Below are 23,528 nucleotides of genomic sequence, written 5' to 3' on the forward strand. Positions count from 1 at the left end.
GTTTCTAAAATACAGGAAAATTATCTCATGGAAGGAAATTAAGGAATTATGGAGAAAAAAAAAATCCCACCTCTTAGTGCAGTATCTGTACTGGAATGAAAGTGATTTATTTATATTACACACAGAGATTTTTATTAAAAAGGCTGGTAATGGAACATTTTATTTTAATGCATCAAGTTGATAAAAGATTAGTTACAGAAATTGAGTATAATGTTGTATAAGTCACATGGATGGGTTATTTAAAAAAAGATTTGATAATTAGAGGAACACATCTCTTATTTCAGTTACATCGTAAAGTGCCTTGTGTAGTCGTATTCTATCGTTGGAATGACTGCCTGTACAAATTTCAAGAAAATAAGAAGGTACCTGAGTTTCTCATTAAGGAAAATGTACAATAGCTAGAAATCCAGCAAAACAAAGCAGAAGTCACATTCAATGGTCTGCTCAGCAGTATTTCTTGCTAATAGGAAAATAACACCTAGCTACTTTAGAGTTAAGAGAGTTGGAGATTAATATTGCAGAATTCTGGTAATGACATTCAATGCTTGACCAAAAATAGACAACCATTCCTGGTTTAAGTAAATGCAGGGAACCAAGAGTTATTTTCAATATATCTTGCAGACACCACAGAAACATTATCAACTCCACTTACACTCTTAACATTTGTTATTAACAAATGCCAAGGTAAATTCTACCCAGCAAGGCTAATCCCTAGCTACCTTCCTGTAGTTGCAGGGAAAGAAGGCTCCTCTCCTCAGTGTTTTAGGGGCTCAGAAAAAGAAATCAGCTCCTAATCTGAGCCATCCTTTGAAAGAGTTCCTGCCTGTTCAGAAGGGAAAGTAGAGAGATTAGCTTAAGCAAGCTGAATGCTCTGCCTTTGCAGAGAAGAGTTCCCTTGCACATATCACTTTGAAATGCATGTTGGGCCTGAATTTGCAGTCTGGAGTATATTGAATAATTACAATCTAAAGTCTCTGTCCATGTGGGAAAGAGGCAGATATGGAAATGAAAATTTAATAGAAATCACTACTTTCAACTGACTATTAAGTTACATTGGTACTGGATGTAAGTAAACCCAATGGTTTGACATAATAGTCTCACTGACCAATTCTTCACAAACAGAAGATATATGAAAATGAGTCAAGAAATGTTAAAAATGCCCCAATTGAAGTGATTTAAAAAAAAAAAAAACAAGGGGAAAATCACCTACTTGCAACTATAGGAGGACTAGGAAACTTGAACAACTCTGACAGACAAGTTATTTTCCAGTCCAATTCCACTTGCACAAATTGAGCAAGTCTCAACTCATACAGTTAATGAGAATTTTACTGATTCAAGACCTTTAGCTGCTCAGTAATTCCTGCTTATTTGCCCTACAGCAGCAAAGAACACTATTTTGAAAGGACACACTTGCTTTTATCACAGAGGTTGCTCCAGTCAGAAAGTATACTATTGATTCCTACAAAGCATAAGTAAGATCACTCAGATCCCTGAAAGAAAATTTTAATTGTGAGGCATTTGATATTGATGTTCAGAGTAGTTTAAGTGATTTTCATTGCTTTTTGTCAGCAATGTTGTTTTACTAAGATATTGCTCACATGCAGAATAGAGAATAGTGGGACCTCTACACCTTCCAGAAATAAATTTCAGATTAAAATCTAATACAAAAGCTGCTCCGTAAGCAGTGATTACACTCTGGATGGAGGCTGTGAACCTCCAGTCTCACCCTCCTACACTGGCATCTCCTTTTCATGCTCACAAAGGAGCTCATCCCAGCACTCCAGCAAGTGCTACCCCAAGCAGCTAGTCACTGTTTTCACACACAATTGTGTTTCAGCTTATGAACCTTGAGGTAACAGACCTTGCACTGCAAGCAGTGTTCAAGAATCCGTGTAGTAATGAAAAAGGATACATGTGAACTCCAAGTTCTCCCCCACCTTCTGCAACAGTCTCGATTATTTTCTTCATGACTTCTGCATGCCTGAAAAACAGATCAAGAAACAAAACATTTAAGGCAGAGGCAACTCCCTCTTCATCAGGATGAATAGGTTTTGTGCAAATTAACTAATTTTGGACCATTAGGTTCAGAAGCAGCAAAATGAAATTTTCAGTTTACTGAGAAAGTAAAATAGTAACAGTAACTGAAAATTAACATTTAGTGAGAATGTAACATTATTTAACAGCTCCTTATGTTCCCACAGAAAGCAAAAAATGTTGTATGCTACAATGTAGACTCAATGTCATATGTCAAATGTTGTATGCTCAATGTAGAGTGCCATGAGAGTGAATGCATACTGCTTGACACCAGTATAACTTTTAATTGCTAAATGCCAATAAAGCCCCCAGGTAAGTCCCTAGAAGGTAATACTGGTGGCAGCCAGCCACCAGAAGTTCCCAGATGCCCTCTGAAGATGATGTCTAGAAACTGCTGTATCATTTTTAGCTGCCTCTGATGCACTCAAACTTGTAAAGCTTGAAGAGGTTTAAAACACTAAAACAATTAATTGTTTCCTAGGAAAGGCAGATTAACTAAATCCTGCACAAATTCAGAACTATTGCTCTAGGACTGGTTTGGGATATGACAACTTTCACTGGTGGTAACTTGGGTTCTATAGCAAACCAACATTTTCTCAGCTAGTTTCTTCTTTCTTGTAACTCTATGATTGTAAAAACTCAGTGAGCTGAGAAGTGTTCATCCTTCCCTGTAGTGCTTTACATTCTCATCAGTGACATCCCTGACCTACTATGAACCACACGATATTTGTACACAAAGCTGGTCCTGGGAATGCAGCACAAAATTACAGAATAGCCAAGGGTGGAAGAGACTGGTCACCATCTAGTCTAAAGCCCTCCTTGCTCAATGAGCAGTCAACTACAACAGATCACTCAGTGTTGAGTGCTATAACTTGTCTGCTATAATTTGGAATATCCTTAATGATAAAGACTTCAGAACTTTTAATGACCATTTACAATTTTAAGTAATGTTCCTGTGTTTAAGGCAGTTCTTCTCTCCCATAAACTAAGGGAGGAAGAACATATCAAATCAGAGGGGAGAACTACTGTATGTTAAATTATGTTTTATTTATGTACCTTTAACACAAACTCCCAGGTTGTATAATTAATCTTAGTTTTATCTATACTTCAACCTTGTTTTAAATAGAGGATTCTGCAGGTAATTTTCACCAGTGACATAATACAGGGCTATGGGTGTCCATATACACAGCACTGCAGGTAAGTGAGCAGCAGTAGTTTAAAATACCCATCCCAAAACAACCAAAGTGCCAACTGAGAAGAAGGATGAGTGGGAAGAAGAGTTTGCATAACTTTCTGACCATGTCTTGATACAAGTACGTCAATCTAAATAGCTGACCAGCAACTGGCATTTAGTAATTATCTCCAAAGTTAATCATGCTGCCAGTGGCTGCAAACAAGGAAGGAAGCTGTTGCAAAGTTACCAAGACACAATGTAAACAGGAACATGCAAGTCTGGGGAAATATTAGAGGTCAGCATTTGTCATTTACTGTTGGTCTTTGCAAGTCAACTAACTCTCAGAGCCAATTCCAATTCTGGATCCCCATGATGCCCTGCAGAACACATGCCATTTCAGGCGCCAAGGCCAGCTGCTTCTCTGTAGGAAGCTGGCCACTGCCAAAACTTAAGTTTTGACCTTATGCATAACTGTACTTTTTACTGGCACAGAAGGCAGGTCACCATGCAGGCATTAGAAGTCTTTAACAGCATACTGACTCAACTTCATACATCTTAATAACATTTGCTCTTTTCTGTTTTTTAAGAACTGTTCAGGTACCTCAAATTCTACAATGGCCACAGAGTAATGGTCATTCTCACTGTCATACAGTTACTCATGAAAAGCTTTGCAGGTGCTTTATAAACTTCATAAAGTTTGTTTCCTGTTTTCAGCCTCCTCCTGTAAGAAAACTTGGAGGAATGAACATAAAATATATAAACACACTACAAAGGAAAGAAATAACTTTTGAAGAAATGTAAGCTAAAATATCCTGCTATCTAGAAATTTTTCCCTGCAGATATTTAGAGCACATTAGAAGTAAAAAGAGTTTGGAAGACTATCACTATTCTGAAATGAAGACAAATAAGTCCTTGGAATCAGTGCAAGTAATTACGATTTAATTGTAAATGTGTTTAGTAGTTAACCTGTTTGATAGTCCCTTCATAGCACACAAAGAAAAAGCTGAGAATCATGATTAAAGCAGTTTACAGCAATTAATGAGGAAGTTAATGTTCTGTGTTCCTCCCAGTACCATAAAAATGCTGACAAGAACTACAACTTACAGAAGAGCTGTACGATGAACAATTTTCACTAACTACTCAAAAGAGAAGCCATCTCAAGCAGCTGACAGTGGGATCCAACTGCTGTTTCTTTCCTTTCTTTAACACCTGACATGAAGACACTCATATTGCAATAAAAAGGTTTGGAATCCTACAAATATCCTACATTACACAATTTCTATAGCATGATGGGAAGAAATAGCAGCAGATATAACTAAACACTCATAGTTCCTAGCTGAATTAAAAAGAAAGCAACAGTTTGGCTATTGGTTTTTAATCCAGAAGCCCAACCTTCTTAGCTGTTAGCCTTATCAATTTGAAAAAATAGCTTAAAACCTCAATTTCAGCTATGCTGCTAGCCTCTTTCTTCACAGCCTCAACAATACCTTTTAAACTCTTTCCAGTGTTAAGTAGGTGCAGATCCACGACATCACTTTTTGAGAAGAGCTACAGTTTCCTCCATTTTGAAGACTAGCAACAGACCTGTTTCACTTCACTATCAATCATCTATTTCATGCTTAAAGCTGAAACAAGTGTCATGATGTAAACCATTCCTTCAAGCATAAGTGTAGATTACATAAAAAAGGAACTGGCACTTCCCTGGCTTCAGAGAAAGTGAAAACATGACCACAGGGCTCTCACCTGTGAAGAGACTCAACCCAAATTCACAGATTAGCAGTGCACTGCTAACACCTCTGCAGAGTAGTAACTAAAATTAAGCAGATAAAATTGCAGCCACAGCCCAGTATAAACTCCACAATTCTACCTAGTCCTAGGGAGATATTTCAGCATGACAGCCCTAGTGAGGGCTGTCATGCTGAAATATCTCTGCATCTTTGTTTGTTCTCAGAGTGCCCTCCAAATACACTCAAACAGGAGCTTCTTCCCAAACAATTTACTAGCAAGGCTTCCACAACACAAAGTAAAATTAAATTCTGGCTTCAGGATTTTTTTCCTCTTTTTCTCCTATTAATCATCTTCCCGGTCAGTCTGCTAAGACCTCCTACATTCCTCCCACTTGACACTCCATCAAAACCACTAGTTGCACAAAAAAAGATGCATCCATTTTTTGTCCAAAAATCCTTCAGACAGCAAATAAAAAGACAGTCAAAGTCACTAACAGGTTGAGATTAAGACTAGTATGTTCGTATAAGGTACAAGAACACCTTACTGGATTCACAACCAAAGATCTACCTGATTATCCTTCCTATTTTATAGAACATGCTCAATAAAGAGACTGGAACAAGCATCTCATAAATGCTCTGTCCAAAGCACTACTAGAACTGCATTTAAAGCATACTGATGGAAATTACCCAAGGACTTTCTTATTCTGAATCCTTCTACTAACTACAGTTTTAATAACCTTGACAATTTTTTATTTCATTAACATACTATGGCTTAAATAAGTACTTAGTTTAGTTAGGTGGTGTGTGCAGAAATTAATCCTTTCTGGCTTTGAAAATGCCAGCAGAGTAGCATTCAATGCCACCAGTTTCACTACTGGAAGAAAACTTAAATCCTATTACTTCACCTCCTGCATCATTCATAGTGAAGGTCACGGATATCATAACGTCCTGCTCAGCTTTTTTCAAATATTAAGGGATACAGATTATTCTATCATTTATCATGGGAAAGAGCTTTTTAACTTTAGTTATCACACACAAATCTCCGTATCTTTTCCAGTTTTAGTCTTCTTTCACCTCACAGACTACAGAACAGATGACCAGAGCTGTACTCCAATATTCAATATGTGGTGGTCTCACAGATTAACAGAGGCCTTATGTTGTTTTATGTTCTATTCTTTATCAGTTGCTTTGCAGGTCTTCCAGTTCTGCTTCTTGTATTACTCTTGAGCACCCAGACTGACATTTTCATGTTAGTGCAGACTTAAACCTGATGATTTAAAAACCAAGAATAAACTTTACTACTCCAAAATTTTCAACTAGACCACAAGACGAGAAAAAAAATACTTCCCAGTACAATGGCTTCTCTGCTCCATACTGTCCACAAGTAAGTCTGACTGCTTGGCAAAAGCCAACACTTTTGAAAAGCAGTGGCTAATGAACTGTGAACTGCAAGAAACATGATATACAGATTTACAAAGCATATGAATATCTATCTTCTTAAGACCAAAATTAGCCATAAAGTACTTGTTGCAAAGTTCCCTTGCTCTCTTCTCTAAATGCTAAGCCAGAAGCAAGAATGCTTTGAGTCTGTGAAAATGACCACAAGCTTGTCAACAAGTTGATTATTTGATACTCAGCTAGTGACATGGATAGCCTAAGTGTTTAAGTCAAAGGAAATTAAACTGGCAAGCTGAACTCTAATTTTTTTTCTTTTAAACATATGCAGAGTATCATATAAAGAGTATCTTTTCTTAAAAGGTAAAGGCCCAAACATGTACCTTCAGGAACTTCATACTGTCAAGAGGAATTACACTGTTTCAGATACTGGCTCTGTATCACTAAGACACCTAAAAGGATGTTAGGGCCTACATCTAAGACAAGATACACCTTCCAAAGGCCTAGAAAAAATATCTGTGCAGCTAGTTGAACTACAGGCTCCCTATGTCTTGGGTAAGAAACATGGAAAATGGAACAATACCCAATAAAACCAACTGTGTTTTGCAGTTGTGTTCAACAAATACTTCAGTGTGACAATCACAGGATCTCTATTAATCAGTGCAAAATGTAAAGGGGAGCAGGAGATAGTTAACATAAATAAGAAACTGCTATTTAACCTAAATAAGAAACTGCTATTTAATGTTCAAATAGCTTTTTCAGCTGCCAGAAGTATACACTGTACTTCTACTCTCCCCAAAAAGTAGACAAAAGGATAAAACTTTATCTCATGGAATTCTGGTAGTCTGCCATCTCCTGGAGTACACAGGGAAGAGGAGTTAAAAAAAGCAAGTTGATCAGAGAAGACAGTGCTAACTGCAGAACACACTGCACTGAGCACTGGAATGAACTCAGAGAACTACTGATCCCTTCCTTTCATACTGCCTCAGAAACCAACAGAGCAATACAGCAGCCAATTATAGAAATATGTCCAGAAGACCTGAACAAAAGCCTTAACAAGAGCAGTGAAGTGCCTTGTATTGCAGGCACTATCAGACCAGAAAGACTTACCTGCATGGATGAACTGAACACATGGGAGGTGGAGGAAGATGAGGATGGTTTTCAATGGTCACTGTTTTTTTGACATGATCTTGACTAATATCTTCATACATATGCTCTACTGTTAAAGGCTGCCGCTGCTAGAGGGGAACAAGGAACACGAGAACAAAAGCATTACTAATCTTGCTCCTTTCTAACATCAGTAACAGACAATGCTCCAAAAATTACAGGCATCTAAAATATAAAGGTTCTGAAGGTACAGTGAAAGAACTGCATAAAAATCCACATGGTATAAAAATAGTACTGCACAGATTTTCCTTTGAGCAGTGTAGTCAACATATTTAACAACCAGCTAGGTTCCCACCTCAGTATTTGACCAGTGGGCTTTACCCAACTTTAGCTCACGAAACCTAGTGATTAAAGGGAAGAACTATTCATATATTCCTTTCTTTTTGAAGGAGATGAAAGCACATACCTGCTTACTTGACCAATTCTACAGTGCTAACAAAAACACCAGTGCCTTCCTTCAAAATACGCTCAGTTATCATGTACAGTTTTTAGTGAAATTGTTCCAACTTTCTGTAAGTACAATAAAAGACCTACCTACAAGCCTATATTATTTAATGGTTTTCTTACCATTTTTCCCTTTAAATTGCTATTGTGAATAAGCAACAAAATAGCCTATTTGACACAGCGAGCCACATTTCACAGACACAGGAAAAAAAACCCCAACATAGATATACCTCATCATATCCAAATAACCAGAGCCTTGGAGTCTGGTAATATTTGTCATAAGTGATGTAGAGGTCATAGGTTCTAGTCTGTAGAATAGCATCTTCCCCTCCAACATCAACTTTAGTTTTGTTAGCTTCTACAATCTGTCGTGTGTCGAGCGTTGCCTGGTTCAAGGTAAAAATAACAAGATTAGAATAATCTTGCTTGAGTTCCTTCCTTTCCCATCCTAAGTAGTTATGTAAAACTGTTAATAATGTTCTTAAGTGGGCACAAAAAACCCCCAACTTACGGTTTGTTTTTATTTCTAAATTAGGAGCACCAGTTTCTCCACCAACAAGTAGTTTTTTGTTTTATTTTTGGTGAATTTTTTTACTTTTCAAAAAAGGTCTGATTTTTCAATGAAGTAGGCAGCTATGCTGTTACACCCCCTACCTTCTTTCACAAATAACAGACAATTCCACTGAAATTCACAAGGTAAAGGTCTCAGTTTGTGCAGGTTCATTAAGACTATAGCATAGTACCACAAATAATGAGGCCTTCTGTTTTCTCTATAAACGTCTGAGGTATTGGTGTGATCTACTGAACCTACAGGCCACTCATCCTCCCTGTGTAAGCCCCAAGAATCACCGCTGCATTTTTTAACTTCTCGTGAATACAGCGGTGTTTGTACAAGCAGAGCAAAAGGATTAGCAAAACCAAGGAAAATTTCTGTGGGACAAATCTTTGAGGACCCGAGGGTTCAAGTTAGTGCAGTAGATTGGCAGGAGACAAATCCATAGAAATCCAAGCTCAGTAATCCTACTACTCATAAGCTTGTTATTTCAGCCATTTATCATTATTTTTACTTTGCTTGTGCTTATATTGTAACAGGCAAGAGAGAACTGTTCACTCACATCATCTGTCTCCAATAGCCCACTTTCTTCATACTCTGAAAAGAAGACCCATAAAATTTTGTGTTCAGCTTGTAGCCAGTCATTATATTTATCATTCATAAACAACTACTTTAAAAAAATTGACATGTATCTAAACAAGTTTTATTCAGGTAATCTTCCCAATCCCCAAACCAGACTATCTCTTTTTAAACACAAATTTGACCAAGACTACAGTAAGTAGCTGGACTGATACTTCAGCTATACTTCGCTGAAGTATAGCTTCACCTACTTACTGTAGGTAATAAATAAAATATAATAATTACTGTAGGTAATAAATAAAATATAAAATTTTATATAGGCAGATTTTATATGTAGGTACAATGTAGTGTTCATACCTACACTTAAACTCAACTACATTTGAGTTTAAGTGTAGGTACAAAGCTGGAAGGAAGCTGTGCTAAATTCCTAATTTATACTTTCTTAGATTTGTTCTGCTACACAATTTTCCAATCACTAATATTCAGTCAGGTTTTTAGCACACCATTTAGAGTAAACATGTATCAATAAAACCATACAAAGGACATTAAAGAGCACAGGCCTACTGAAGTTTTCAGCATTAATTCCTTCCAAAGAATGAGTAGTGTTTTAGAGTGCACTGCTTTAGTTAAAGACGTGAAATAAAATATGTCCCACTCAAGTTAAGGAAATACCTTCCATGTCTGCAGCTTCTCCTTCATCTTCCTCGTCATCATCTTCACAAGATGCTGAACACTCTGGTATTTTTATATTATCCTTTAGAAGTTAAATTGAAAATACTGCTTTAATGACTGCTGCATTTACACAGCCTAATAGCCCCAAAAAACTGGAGGTGTTAAATCCAGTCAACACATTCAGTGAGCCAGAAAGCTAACTCCTGAAATATTGAGAACAACACTGAACTCAAATATTTGCTTAATAACTCATCCTTGTTTCAAAGTCCTAGTATGACATTAAAAATCCATTTAAAAAGTTTTCCTTTCACTTTGCAATCTGGAATGCCTTAATCCCTAAACAACGAAAAGCAACCATGGTGTTAAACAATCAAGAGATCCACCTATCTCAAATGAAAGGCAGTAACTAAACAGCTAAGACTAAACATGTAGGTTAAGAATTTTTTTAAGTTCTAACCCACAGCCAACTATGAAGCAGTTATCATAAAATATCTCAAGGAAGGGACCCATAAGGATGATCGAGTCCAACCTCCTCCTCTTTGTGGGACTACACGAACTCTATTATATGACTAAAAGTGTCACCCAGTTTCACAGACTATGAGCCCCGTCCAGTTCCATAATTGTTTTAAACCACAAGACAGTCACAAAAGGTATCGCATTTTGATATAATTCTGCAACACAAGAATTACAGTCCACCAGAAACGAATACAGCACAAGCCCATAGGTAACTTTTGGGCCTTGCACAGCATAGAATCCAATGAACAGCTCCAAAGAAATTCAGAAAGTAAAGGTCTCAATTTACAGAGGTTTCTGAAAGATTTTAGGAGAATACTCCAAATAACTACTACAGTTGGAAGCTCCTTTAATTCTGAGCATCAGGTGGCTGATTTTTCATTAGAAAACCCAAACCACCAAAACCAATAAAAAACTAAGTGACAACGTGCATTGTCAAACAGAACCTGGATTGGACCCACAAGCAAACAAGTTTTTCTACACACAATAGAGATAAAATCCAACGCAAAGCACACAACAGCAGTTATGAATCACAGTAACATTCTGCAAGTATTGTGTTTTGCAGAACAAGTTATCAACTTTAGTCATTCCTTGAGTATTTCTTCCACTCTCATGTTACTGACTTGTAAAAAAGCAGTATTTTTACTATATTCAGCAAAGTCATTTGGAATACCTTCACTTCACTGTTCATCAAATCGATAGCATTTTTTGAGCTGTTTATAATTATGCAGTAGCATAGGACAGCCCATTTTCCCCCCCCTAATTTTCAGAATCCAAAGCTTCTTGGATGCTCACAGCCCACAGACAGAACTCCCCATACAAACTCATCTTTAAAAGCATTTTGTGTCTCTGTCACTTTCTTCATGTTTCTTAAACATGTTAGTCAATACATTTGCATGTCAAGTACTTCCTGAGGACATAAGTTTCAGGTTTGTTTCCTGATGAAGTGACTTTTTGGAAACATGCAGAAACTGAGGACTACATAACATGTATACATTTAAACAAATAAAATTCTTCTAAACTGAAGGGCATAAACCTGTCAAACTGGACCAATGTGCTAAAAGTCTCCTTGCTGTAGTTGAAGATTGCAAAGAAACACTTTACATTCCCACATTACTTTTCGACATAAAAATTTCTTTACATTGGATTTCCAAACACTAATGTCTTGAAACACAAATGTGTGACATCAGTGTGAACAGAATTTAGTTTTCAGTTTGTAGAAGCCTGGCACAGGAGCACTGGCTAAAGACATTGCAAAAAGAAAAATGCCTCAGGAAACACAGCGATACGGAGACGCACATGCTTAGACTAATATCACAGGCTCTGAGGGTCAATGTACCTCTGCAAAACAATTTGTAATGAAGTGCAATTTAATCTTTCACAGGGAGTACTGGAGTACTAGATTGACACTGGTAAAACTACTATTACCTTCAGGTCTGTAACAAAGCAAGAGAAATTTAGAAACAAGCACCTTACTGTCTAGTGTGATCTCCTTAACTGCTTCTGTTGCACCCACTATACCTGTAAATTGAAGAAGCTTGTGTTAAAAAAGCTTGGTTCTTGGTTAAAGAACAGCACAGAAAGAGTTTGCAAGGATTTTAAAAGCAATGTCTCATCTTTAAAGTCACACCTCAACAACCTTGATATGTGAGAGGCTGTTCATTCAGTATTGGTAACCTGCTTAATGCGGGACATCCCTAAGCAAACCATACCAGTAACACAGAGCACCACAGCACAGATGTGCCACATCTTAAAAAGTCTGTGATGGAACTCTGAGAATTTGGACTTCTATTTTAAGGTATTTTTGCATAAAAGTGAATTCAGGAGAAGCACTCACATCACAACAATGAAACTCAACTTCATGAAAAAGGCAGGCATTTATGAGTATTTCTGAGCTTCCTGAAAGCAATGACAAAGCAAAATGTAGCACAGCAATCAATGCTTTTAGCTGAGGGAAAGTGGGGATATAAAACCACACCAAATCATAGAAGTTTCCAATCTTGAGATACTCCCCATTAGCCTTCTAGTTCTTACTGCAGTTCTCACATAATACCTTTTGGCATACATGCCAAGATTCTTTTTTTGACAGAGTACATTTGTCTGATTAACTCTTCAGCTGTGGAAACAGATTTTATCTCATTTGACAGCATTCAGACACCTGGTGAGGTTTAGCCAGGGTGTTACAGATGTGCTGTACTGTATGGTGCCCAAACCAGTCAACTCTAAAAGGAAAATCCTGGCAGAGGAGTCTATTCACAGGAGGGATGGATACTGCACACTTAATTCAAGGACATGACAAAGCTATTCCAAATTATTTCTTTGGTGTGGGGGCATTCAATTATGAACTATGATACCTTTAAGAATTGCCAATGATGAAAAATGTATGCCTACAGAAAAAAAAAAGCATCATCTCCAACCCTTTTCCTCCCCAACCTGGCAAACTATTTAGAGAACTTTCTCTATATTACAGCAAAAAAATTTACACCAAAGAAAGTAAAAACTTAGAGAAGTACTTTTGGAAATGGTGGAGAAAACATCATTGAAGGACAGAATTGTATTAACACATGATGGAATATCATGAAACAGATTAAAACTAATATCATTGCCAACTAGAAAAAAAACAGAAGTATTTTTAAGACACTGTGCTAGAAAAGCCAGTGAGATTCATATAAGCAGTATTTTTTAGACTTCTTTATAAACACATGCTCATTTAAGGGATTATTGTAAAATAGGATCATCTTCCACTCTCATCTCAGTACTTAACATCTTTCTTTTTAGTACAGTATCCACAATTTAAAATAACATCATCTTCACAGGATTTCCTTAATAAGGAATGAGTACTACACAGCTCATACTTTAAAATAACTTCCTAGAACTTTAGTGTCATCATCTCTGAAAAGGAGCCTTTTTCAAGCATATACAGCCACACAGTTAAACACTGTGTACCAATGAGATGGGTAGCTGATAATGTAACTTATTTCCTCCAGACTACATATTGGTACACAGAGGTGTATTTAAGAAAGATTTATTTTTTAAGAGTGGAAACTGAAAATCAGATTGCCAAATGCAAAGCCTGCAGCAAGACCTTGAATACCTGCATTGTGAAAAGTGTCTACCCATCCCCCATCACCATCATCTTCTTCTATAATTGCCTCCTGCTCGTCTGAGTATTCCATCTGCTTACACCTTTTATAGCACGGCACTACAAAAAATGACAAAACAAAAAGAATGCAGTCAGTCATTCTTATACAAAACCAGACTGGAGCATGATATTGTCCTACAAGGCCTTCTAAAATGTGTTCTTTCATATATCCCTATTTAAGGAATCCTAAGGCTATATTTCAAATGCAAAAATTTGAACTTCCAAAAATATGTTGATATGCTGTACCACATATTTTACTTAATGTAAAATACAACTATTGCTATAGCCTTAGAAGTTCATCTTTCTGTTAAATATTAGAGCAGTTTCATCCAATCTCTTAAGGATTAGAAAATAATTTCTCATTTGCTAACAACTGGAGAGAACCTGTAAGTTTTCTTCACACTGGTAAACAACTAAGGACAACTTTGCCTGGATTTTCATCAGTTTTCCAAACTCATTTAGGCTCTAGAATGCTGCTAAAAATTTGCAGCAGCTACTTATGCAATACATTAGGTATGTTTAATTATAATTTAACATCTAGAAATTTCGAAGGTAAGAATTCATGTGATATTAAGAATAACTTCTGTCATATGCATACAGCCATATGCATACAGAGCCATTTAAATTGAGACTTAGATAATGTTTTCAGAAAACAGTCAAAGAAAGACTGAATAACTGATCAAGACAAAGCAGGCCTTTCCCAATAGCGTAAACAAGCACTATGTAGAAAATGCTCCTTCCTTTTCTATTAATGTGGAGAAAAATAGATCCGCTGCATGAAGTGCAGCATTTGAAAACTGCTCTTTAACCTTTCAGAAAGGGATAAAACAGGTGTGAAAGTCAAAGTGAAGTCATCCAAAGACTTCTAAAATGAGGTCTGTAGGATGGTTCCCAGTTTCAACTACAGCCGACAACTTTTACTCAGGTGGGAGGCCAATGTGACACCAGCAGCAGGAAGCACATTATTTTGGAATGTGATCAAGATGATCAGAGCAACGAGGAACCTCAGTAGTGACAAGGAAAGAAACAAAGCAGATCAACTGGCTATCAAACCATGAGGCCCATGTCAGGAGAATGTCCAGTGTTACTGTAGTAATTTTCTCATGATAGTGTACTGCAAGATCCCAGAAGCCAGCAAGGAAAATACAAGTATATAATACATTCCTCTGCAGGCAAAAATTTCCTCAGGCTTAGTGCTAATGCTTCATCTAATAACTTTGACACATTTTGATACAAGATCTTTCGTATCTCCCCATAGTTGTGCCAAAATGTTATCCTTCTTATCCATTAAAAAGTCATCACCACATGTATTATATAAACACAACTGTGAAGGTGAAAAAAATTAATTCAAGATTGTATTTATATGATTCTAATTGACAAGAGCATTGACATTAACTACATACTTGAATTAGAAGTATCAGTGTCAGCATAAAAAACATTTTGAGAACTCTTTAATAGCCTAAGTTTCCAAAGGAATGAGGAAAAAAAAAATCTTCATTTTAGACACTGAACATGAGTTGAAGCAAAGACAGACAAAGAGGTTAATAATGTTTAAAGTTCATTTATACTTCATCAAGGCAAGCTTTATGTCTCATATAAAGCTCTACAATAAAGTAGTCTAAGAAAAAGAATTTAGGAGTGCAGGAAAAACTTCTTTAATATTGGAAAGCCAGAGCATCTGAAGCGTAAGGTATTTGCTTCCCCTATCATTATAATCGGTACAGTTGACAGCACAGTCAACCATACTGTTACATCTAAGAACATTTCAATTTCAGGCTTACCATTTTTAGTTACCAGAAACTGTTTGTCTGTTGGCAGATAAGCTTTGACTTTTAGTTCTTCTCCTGAAGCCCTGTAAAATGAAGTGCACCATTTGAGAATTTGATGACCTGCAAACAAAAGATCCCTTCTATTTTCATGTTGTGTCAGGAACATTTTATATAATCCTCTTGACCTATTCTCAGAATTGGTTTGCTATGACTTTACTCTTCCCTATATACATTTGGTATGGTGTTAGAAAGCTTTGCCACCCCTAACTGTTCTGAGATCAAAACCATTTTATGCCTCAAAAACTTTCACTCTGAGATGGCCAAGCAAAGGTGGACTGACGAAATAATCTATTCTATATAAAATTTTCTAGGATCAGCAACAACAAAGTGGCAAATGTCTGAAGAAACAGCTTCAGAAATGCAAGAAACAGACCTCTATAAATACAAAATCTGTCCATAGTTACTAATGCTTAAGTACTCTTAATTTCACATTATTCAAGCATTTGCTTTCACCTTGAGTGTTTTTGTGTTTGAAATAAGAGTAACATTCTAAACAGCCCATTCCAAAATGCTGCTAGACTCAACATCATGTTTTCTCTGAATGAGACGGCAAAGGAACAGGGAAACAATGATTCAAACATAGTAATTTTTCCTTCAGCCATTTGAGGCTCAGTACAGAGCCAAGACCCTGATGATACCAACTGCACAGACAATGCTCATTTAGGAGCAGTTTCATAATGCAAGACACCAGTAAAACACAAGGAAGCACCTTATTTGAACCCTTACTGTGCACAAAACACAAAGGATTTCCAAGGGCAATCACTGCACAACATGAACTGCTGTGGGCTAACTTGAATATATTTATTAACAAATGCTTGTCAAAATATACCATTTACAGCTACTGCCTAACAATTCCAGTTGCACATGGCCTTTACTTTTTCAATCACCAAGACAAACCCGGGGAGACATGCTGCTACTGCAGCTAAGCACTAAAAGCATTCACAGTATATAACAGATTATTTTCCCTAAAACCTTAGGAAAACAAACAAAAAATCCCCAAGCAAATCCTCATCTCAACTACTCCTATATGGCAATTAGTAAGCTCTATAGAGCCGTCATAAAAGTTTTACTGGAAAAGTACACTTACTGCTCTGACAACTTTATGGCTAAATCCAATGGAAATACAACAAAGCCCAGGTAAGAATGCTAGCTTTCTACAATTCTTTCAATTTTCCTTACCATTGCCAAGTAGGACAGTGGTGAACTAAGTGGTCTCCAGCTGCAACAAACTGTTAAGGCAGGAAAAGAAATTACTGTTACATATGGCCAAAGACAACAATCTCCATTTTTTTTCAGCATTAGTATTTCAGTTCCACATTCCTTTGATTGATTAACTGTGTAATTAGCAAACGTTTCAATCAGCTTGATGCTTTATTTTAACCCCATATCTCAGCTAACCATGAAAATGGAAAGACTAAATCAACTTCACCTGAAATGCTTACTAAGCACCATAGCAAATTCAGTGTTTCAAAACCTGTGATACTACCTTCCAGTCCAGTAAGAACCAAAATAGTATCTGGACCTAGTAAGACTATTTACTTTGTAATAAAGAAATTATTTTTATTTGCCACTATTCAAACTTTTGCAAAGATAACAAAGAGCTTAATGTAAAAAAAAAAAGTTTAATTCCCTTTCCTTGTTCAAAACAATTTTGCAGTAAGAAAAGCAAGACCATCAATCCACTGAGTCAGTGAGAGAACTGCAACAAAGAAATAAACAGCATAGATTTCATGTAATGACTACCACTATAATAGCTGATCACTGATGTAAACTAAAAATGGATTACCACTTACCTAGTACACTAAAAATCTTATCAGCAACTTTGTTCTGAAGAAATAGTTTTTAAAAAATTCACTCTGCTTGTTCTTAGTGTCAAAGATAAAGCCTTTTATAAAATTGCATTACTATTTCAAAGTGTTACTGTCATGTTAAACTTGCCAGCAATGTCATGTGTGTACAAACTAAAAATTCATGCAGCAAAGCCTAACCCTCTGGGCTTGTCTTTGTACACATAAATTGAGGAAGGCAAGCCCGCACTCAAGTGATTTTTGTGGCCTTTGCAGCACTCCCTTTGGAATATGAGGTGCACAGCTATTGCTACAGGTGCTGTCTTGTCTTGAAGTGCCACTTTCCCTCCCCAGCTGCCCAGGAGCTGCTGCAGTGTGATGTAACAGGCTTGCAGCAGGTCACAGCCACTTCCTCATCACGTCCTCCAAAGGCAGGCGGATCAGTGCTGCAGGAAACACCACAGTGCACACTGCACATGGATTAACAAACTTAATCTCTGCAAAAGTGCTTCTTTCACCTATTTTCAACAGAAACCTCTAGCAAAACTGAATCCTTTAAAAAAACCCAGCAAACTCTCCCAACACACAGGAAAATTTTAAAACTCATTATTTCTTACATAGTAAACATAAATGAAATTCCAGAATTATTTAAAATTCTCTGTTCAAGGAATTGAAGCTCTGTTTATGACAGCAATGTTGAAATATATTACTAAAGATGAAAAACAGTGTAGTTTGTGGGTCTAACAGATACATAGCCCTAAAACAGCACTTGAAATTTCATCTATTTTTTTTCACCTGAGGCAGCAAAATTATCTTGCTGGTTTCACTTTCTATTTCTCAAGCACTGATGCTACCTCATATCTGAATCAGTACTGGAAAGCAGAAGGAGATCAATTTTAGGACATCTTACTTCTAGTCCTGAAGAGAATGGTTTTACCAATTTCCCTCTATTTACACACATAATTAAAACAGGTGTCATCTTTTGGCAGTATTAACTAGTAAGAACTCATGACGGGCAAGAATTTTTGAAAATAAATCAAGTGTACAGATAAGTGAAAAAAAGGGAGTAGGTGTTGAGTTTGATGAGTCATCTTTAGTCTCAATTTACTCATCCTCAGAGGCAAGCCACAGGTACCCCACAAAAATCTATACACCAGTTAAGTGTCTCAGACTAAAATACAGCTTAAATTACCCAAGAAATACAAACTCATGCAAAGACAACATCCTAGTGTCATCATTCTTCTTTAGCAACCATTCCTATACGAAGACTGTCCAAAGGGTAATCATCAGGTCCATGCTCCAGCTTTGTCTAAATTTACCAAAAATTTAATCTTGCTGTATAACTGGTTCCCTTGACTACTGTTTTGAAGGATCCAATTTATTCATCCCAGCAGCATCTAACTTGACACACAGAACATGGACTATTCATATTCCTAGTGGTGTTTAAAGGCTGCAAACTGTTTAATGTAATACAGTGTGGTTCTTGCTATGTTCTATAGAAGATACCTTTTCTTACAATACTACTGCAAATTCTTCTCCCATAAACCACAAAGGGATTAAGCATTGGTATAACATTTGTCCAGACTTTCTCTGTTATTCTAGTTTATATATAAGACCACGTATTATTGTGTAACATATATTAATATTTATATACACACATACATACGGTTGTCAGAACAGAACATCATGTTGCTAAGCCTGTTTTTCTGTGTGGTACTTCTGTGTCAGAGGGAGAGAGTGAGTGTTTGCTTGCCAGGGCAACACAGCAGAAAAATACAGGCACCAGTATTAGGAAAAATACTTCTGTCCACATTATCTACCCTAATCAATCATCATTTGTTCCATTTTTTTTCCATCTCATCTTTACAATTTTTTATCGTCTCATTTTTCTTTCATTCTACCTAACAGTCTTGACACTGTTTTATTAGAACTCTGTAAAGACTAAGTTTTTGCAGATCAATAGCAGTTCAGTATGAGAAAAAGTGTAAGGGGGAAGTGAAAATAGCTCAACACAGCCAGTGTTCTTACTGTTCCAGGAAAAAAATCCTGTTTGTTGCTCTTTGCATTGGAGTTCTTAAAAAAATACAACTGCTTGGCAGCAATTCAAAATACAACCAGACTAAAGAGAAGAAGAGGGAAAAATAATAATCATTGGATACACGGTGTGGACAAATATATGTAATGATCTTCACAGAGCCTTGGAAGGAACAAAAACAGAGGTAAGCAAAGACTGTTCCAAAGATAAAAGCTCCCATTCAAGTTCCTCAGAGGAAAGAAACCAGTACATTCCTACTTCAGTCCTGAACTCCCATGACAAATGGAGCTGTTGACCCAGCTTCTTTACAATCTTTTCACAGCATAATAGGGGAAAGAAGCATCCCACATTCAGATGCCTAATGCTGTTTCAGAAGAAATTATGTTGATCTATTTTAATCTGTAGAGTAAAAAAGGCCACTTAGAAATTTCACTTTGTGGAAATTATTTTAAGCAGCAATAATTGGCAAAGACATGATCTGTTTAACATGGTTATTTTGCATTAAAAATGCATAATTACTTACAAAATAAATTTAAGTTTCTAAATACTTACTTCTTCAGGTGTAATTACTCCAGTTTCTTTAAACTTGGACTCCTGCAAGAGAAAAGTTTCTGAGAACTACTGACAAATCAACACAATCCACTTTACTGAAGACAAACATCTTCTCTACTCTCATTTTGCAATTAGTTCTGTCCAGAGATCCAAGAATCAGCCTGGAGGCAACCTCTGCCACAACTGACAGTCAATTTACATTAGAAAATACGGAAGGAAGGCTCCCCAAAATTGCTTGTTGCAAAATATGAGCTGTTATGAAAAATTATCACCCAAATTAATTTTTTTTGCTACTGCAAATTATAGCAATAATGAAGAAAAGATGGCTGGCACTCAGTATTTCGTTTGCCAGTAAGAAACAGAAAATCAGTTGGAATCAGTGATCTGTCAAGGACTCCAGAGTTCTAGGCATTGAACAGCATTGCAATGCATCAATATGAGGTTTGCAGCTAAGTAAAGTCATGAATGAAAGACCAAACCAACTCTGCTCTGGGGTAAAAAAAGTTAAATACAAAGACTTAGTAATATACTCTCTTTTAGTGCCCATTTCTGTACTTTCATCATGCACCCCCATGGAAACAGCTTCAGTTTTTACATATTGTTGTGGGGAGCTCCGTGTATGAAAGAATAGATGGTGAGGAGACACCAGACTTATTCTGCATGGAGAAATTAAGTACTTTAGCATTAAAGGCAACACTTATGAAGCTTAAGGATAACACATCTTGTGTCATGCTCAAATCTAGACTAAGCATATTATGTTTTGACTTGTGGTTGTTTCTTCAGAAAAGCCTCAAGTACCAAGGTATCCTACTGCTCCCCAGCATTCGAGCTATTCAAAACCAGCTTTTGAAAGAGAATACAATTTCAACCATGGCATAACTGACCTCTTGCCCTAAAGAGCCTATTTTTTTCCCCTACCTAGACTAAAAGCATCAACTGAACATGCCTTGCTCCCAGCCACAACTTCGCCATATTCAACCAGACAAAAAACACTGAATAAAAGCAGCCCCAGCTAAACTTGGGTATTCACATTCCTTCCCTCAGTCTGTGCTATCACCTGTGCTACAGAAAACGAAAGAAGCACACCTGTTTCATAGGTACTGATTACTGCTTTTCTGCCCCAGTCCTAAGGAAGATACACTTAAGAACAAGATAAAGATAAGGAAAACAGCAGCTCTACAAACATTGTAACATCATTATATACTAGGTGACTGAAATCAAAGTAATTTCAATTGCTATAAAACTCAGAATCCTCAATAACACATTGTGCAACACCACAGTGGAGACAACTTACTAGCTCCCCTCAAAATGAACCATAAGCAGTAGGGAACATGCACAAACTCTTGTCTCTGTAATTACAGAAAGAAAAGAGGTAAAACATTCATCCTTTTTTCCCTGAGGTTAAATAGCTCATTTTTCCACATAAGTAAATTCTTCAATTGTCAGAGACACAGGTCTAGTTTCTTTCAAAAATTACCAAGTTGGAGTATTTATTTTGCCCTCATAAAGGGAACATATACACACAATATCAACACCTTCCATTTCTGGAAGGTTCCACTCCCGCCTCCTCCCAGTAATGCATCTGGAGACAAGGATTCGTCCACTACTACACCAGCTGTGCAACAATAACTGTACTACTGAACAACTCACTTCACCTTCCCATGGCACAACTTCACTGCAACTCATACATTTCACATTGGTGGACAACTCTAGGCAGGTCCACTACCCAGACAAGAGCATCCCAAACACCACAGAGGAACAAGTTCAATTAATAATTGACTGTCCCTGGTATTTACGCAGAGAAGTAAGCTGCAGGGTGCAAAGCACATAAAAGGTCAAACCACAAAGCCACAGGCAGAGAGACTGTTGTCATAAACAAGTGTTTTTTTCAAAAGCATGCAGAAGCATCAAAATCAGTAGTGAAAAAACTGCTGCAAAGTTAAGCACTTGTATACAAATTTGGGGTTTCTATAAAAAATTGTTTGTAAATAAGAGTCAGAGAATGGGATGTAGTCTAACAACTGCAGAAAATAATAATTTCTTTCTACCTAAATATGCAGTAACAGGAAATATGACAGATATGCTGTCTACTTTTATAATGACCCAATGGCTCATTTCTGCTATTCTCAGCTACTTTGGTACACAGAGGCTTGTATTAATACTGTAATTCTGATACAGGAATAAGCTGGGCAATGTAAAACCTGCTCACCCAACGAAGGTGTGTGGCTAATTTTGTTGTTTTGGTTTGGATATTTTTTATGTCAGCTGAAAAAGTTGCCCTTTACCCAAAATAACCATGCAATGCAATTCCTGAAACCAGGCTCAAGCCTCTCTGTACGCTCGGATTTCAATTCCTGGACACACAACAACGTAAGACTTTCGTAATTTTAACAGAAAACAGCAACACATTTAAGTTATTCCCTGAGAAGCAGGAGCAGCAACAGCTGTTCTTCGCGAGGCCCGCCCCTCCCAGGTGGATGCTCCCCCTCTGCGGGACGAGCGCCAGCCGAGGTCCCCCCATCCCCTCCGGGCCGCTGGGGGATGAGGGCCGACGGCTGTGCCCAGCACCGCGCCCTTCCTGACCCGCAGCCACGCAGCTCCTCGGGCCCGGCCGGCAAGGGCACCGACAGCTCCCGGGGCTCACGCAGGGACGCGCGGCCACGGGCGCCCTTCCTCCCCGTCCCGTCCCAGCTCCTGCGCAGGACCGGCACCTTGAGCACGGGCGTGAGGTACTCGGCCACCTCCAGGGCCTTCCCCTTCACCGTGTTGATGACGTTCTGCATTGCGGCGGACGGACGGACGGACAGCGGCCGCGCCCCCGCCCTCGGCACGGCGTTCCCGCGGCCACCGCCCACGTGACCCTCCCCTCACGTTCCCCCCGCCCCCCGTCGCAGGCGCGTGACGACGCACGGCGCGCGCGCGCAGGGAGGGAAGGCGGGGCCGTGGTTTACGCGGCCGCCGAGGGGCGCGCGTGAGCTGGGGGGGGCGGAGCTCGCGCGTTCCTGGAAGCCGCGGGGGCGGGGCGGGGCCGGTGGTGCCGGCGCGGGGGAGGGCGCGCGCGTGTCCGCGCGGGGCGGGGCAAGACGGGGGCGCGCGGCAGCGGCCCCGCCCCGCCAGGTGAGGTCGGAGGGTGGGGGGGCAGGGGAGGGGGTGAGGCGGGAGCGGGAGCGCGCAGAAGGGGCTTCGTGAGGGACCCCGAAGGGAGCCCAGCCTTGCTTGGCGGGGATGAGTGCTGCCGCAGCCTCCCGGGACTCGGTGCGCCGGGGTGCGCCTGGCCGCGGCGTCCAAGCCCCAGGTGTCTCGGAGCCCCGCTCGGCTCTCGCGGCCGCCGCCCCGCTGCTCGCGGCTGCAGCCTGAAGCAGCGACGTGGCAGGAGGCGGTCGGCAAAGCCCGGCGACTGTTCCTCCTCCGCTGCGGAGGGGGTGGCGAGGTGGGTGTCCCCCCGGTCCGGTTAGCTGCGCTCCGGCCGCCATACCGGCATGGGACGGACCGTCACCGTGGGACGGAGCCCAGCTCGCATCTGGTCCAGAGGGGTTCTCCCTCCCCGCTCTTCCCTCGGCCGGCTGTTGGGGGCCCGGGGCCCGTTAACGGGTTGGGCGAGTAACGGTGGCGCTGGAGGCGAAGGACGCGGCTCCGGTGCTTGGCTTCGGCTGCCCTGTGCCTCCCCCGCCGCTGGGAACGAGCCGGCGCCAGGTCAGCCCCAAGGGGTTGGTCTCGCTCTGCTGCTGTAGCGTTTGTACTTGCTGGGATTAGGAGCAAGACCACTTGAAAAATATATTAAAGAAAAATCAGCATGTGAAATATTTAATCCTTTTAGCTAGTCTGTATGCCGTAGTTGCGGACTTCTCAGGGAGCAGCCTCCTTGTGCCACCCTCAGAGTCCCTGTGTATCGTTTCACCCCCTTCGATGGTCCTTGTAACACATC

The 23,528-nt window shown here is 39.1% G+C and overlaps 1 protein-coding gene across 1 annotated transcript; it reads right to left on the minus strand.

Annotated features, from left to right (window-relative positions):
• Nucleotides 1–77: 77 nt before the first annotated feature.
• ATG3 (autophagy related 3) lies at nt 78–22,471 on the minus strand. Its single transcript, XM_064410103.1, has 12 exons — nt 22,315–22,471; nt 19,604–19,645; nt 16,409–16,458; nt 15,182–15,252; nt 13,353–13,460; nt 11,730–11,779; nt 9,746–9,827; nt 9,057–9,091; nt 8,172–8,327; nt 7,441–7,568; nt 1,913–1,981; nt 78–366 (listed from the first exon to the last, which is right to left on the minus strand). The coding sequence occupies exons 1-12, from the start codon at nt 22,384–22,386 to the stop codon at nt 285–287; spliced, it is 945 nt and encodes a 314-aa protein (XP_064266173.1). The 5' UTR covers nt 22,387–22,471; the 3' UTR covers nt 78–284.
• Between the last annotated feature and the right edge of the window lie 1,057 nt (nt 22,472–23,528).

Source organism: Passer domesticus, chromosome 2 (assembly GCF_036417665.1).
Source record: "Passer domesticus isolate bPasDom1 chromosome 2, bPasDom1.hap1, whole genome shotgun sequence".
NCBI lineage: Eukaryota > Metazoa > Chordata > Aves > Passeriformes > Passeridae > Passer > Passer domesticus.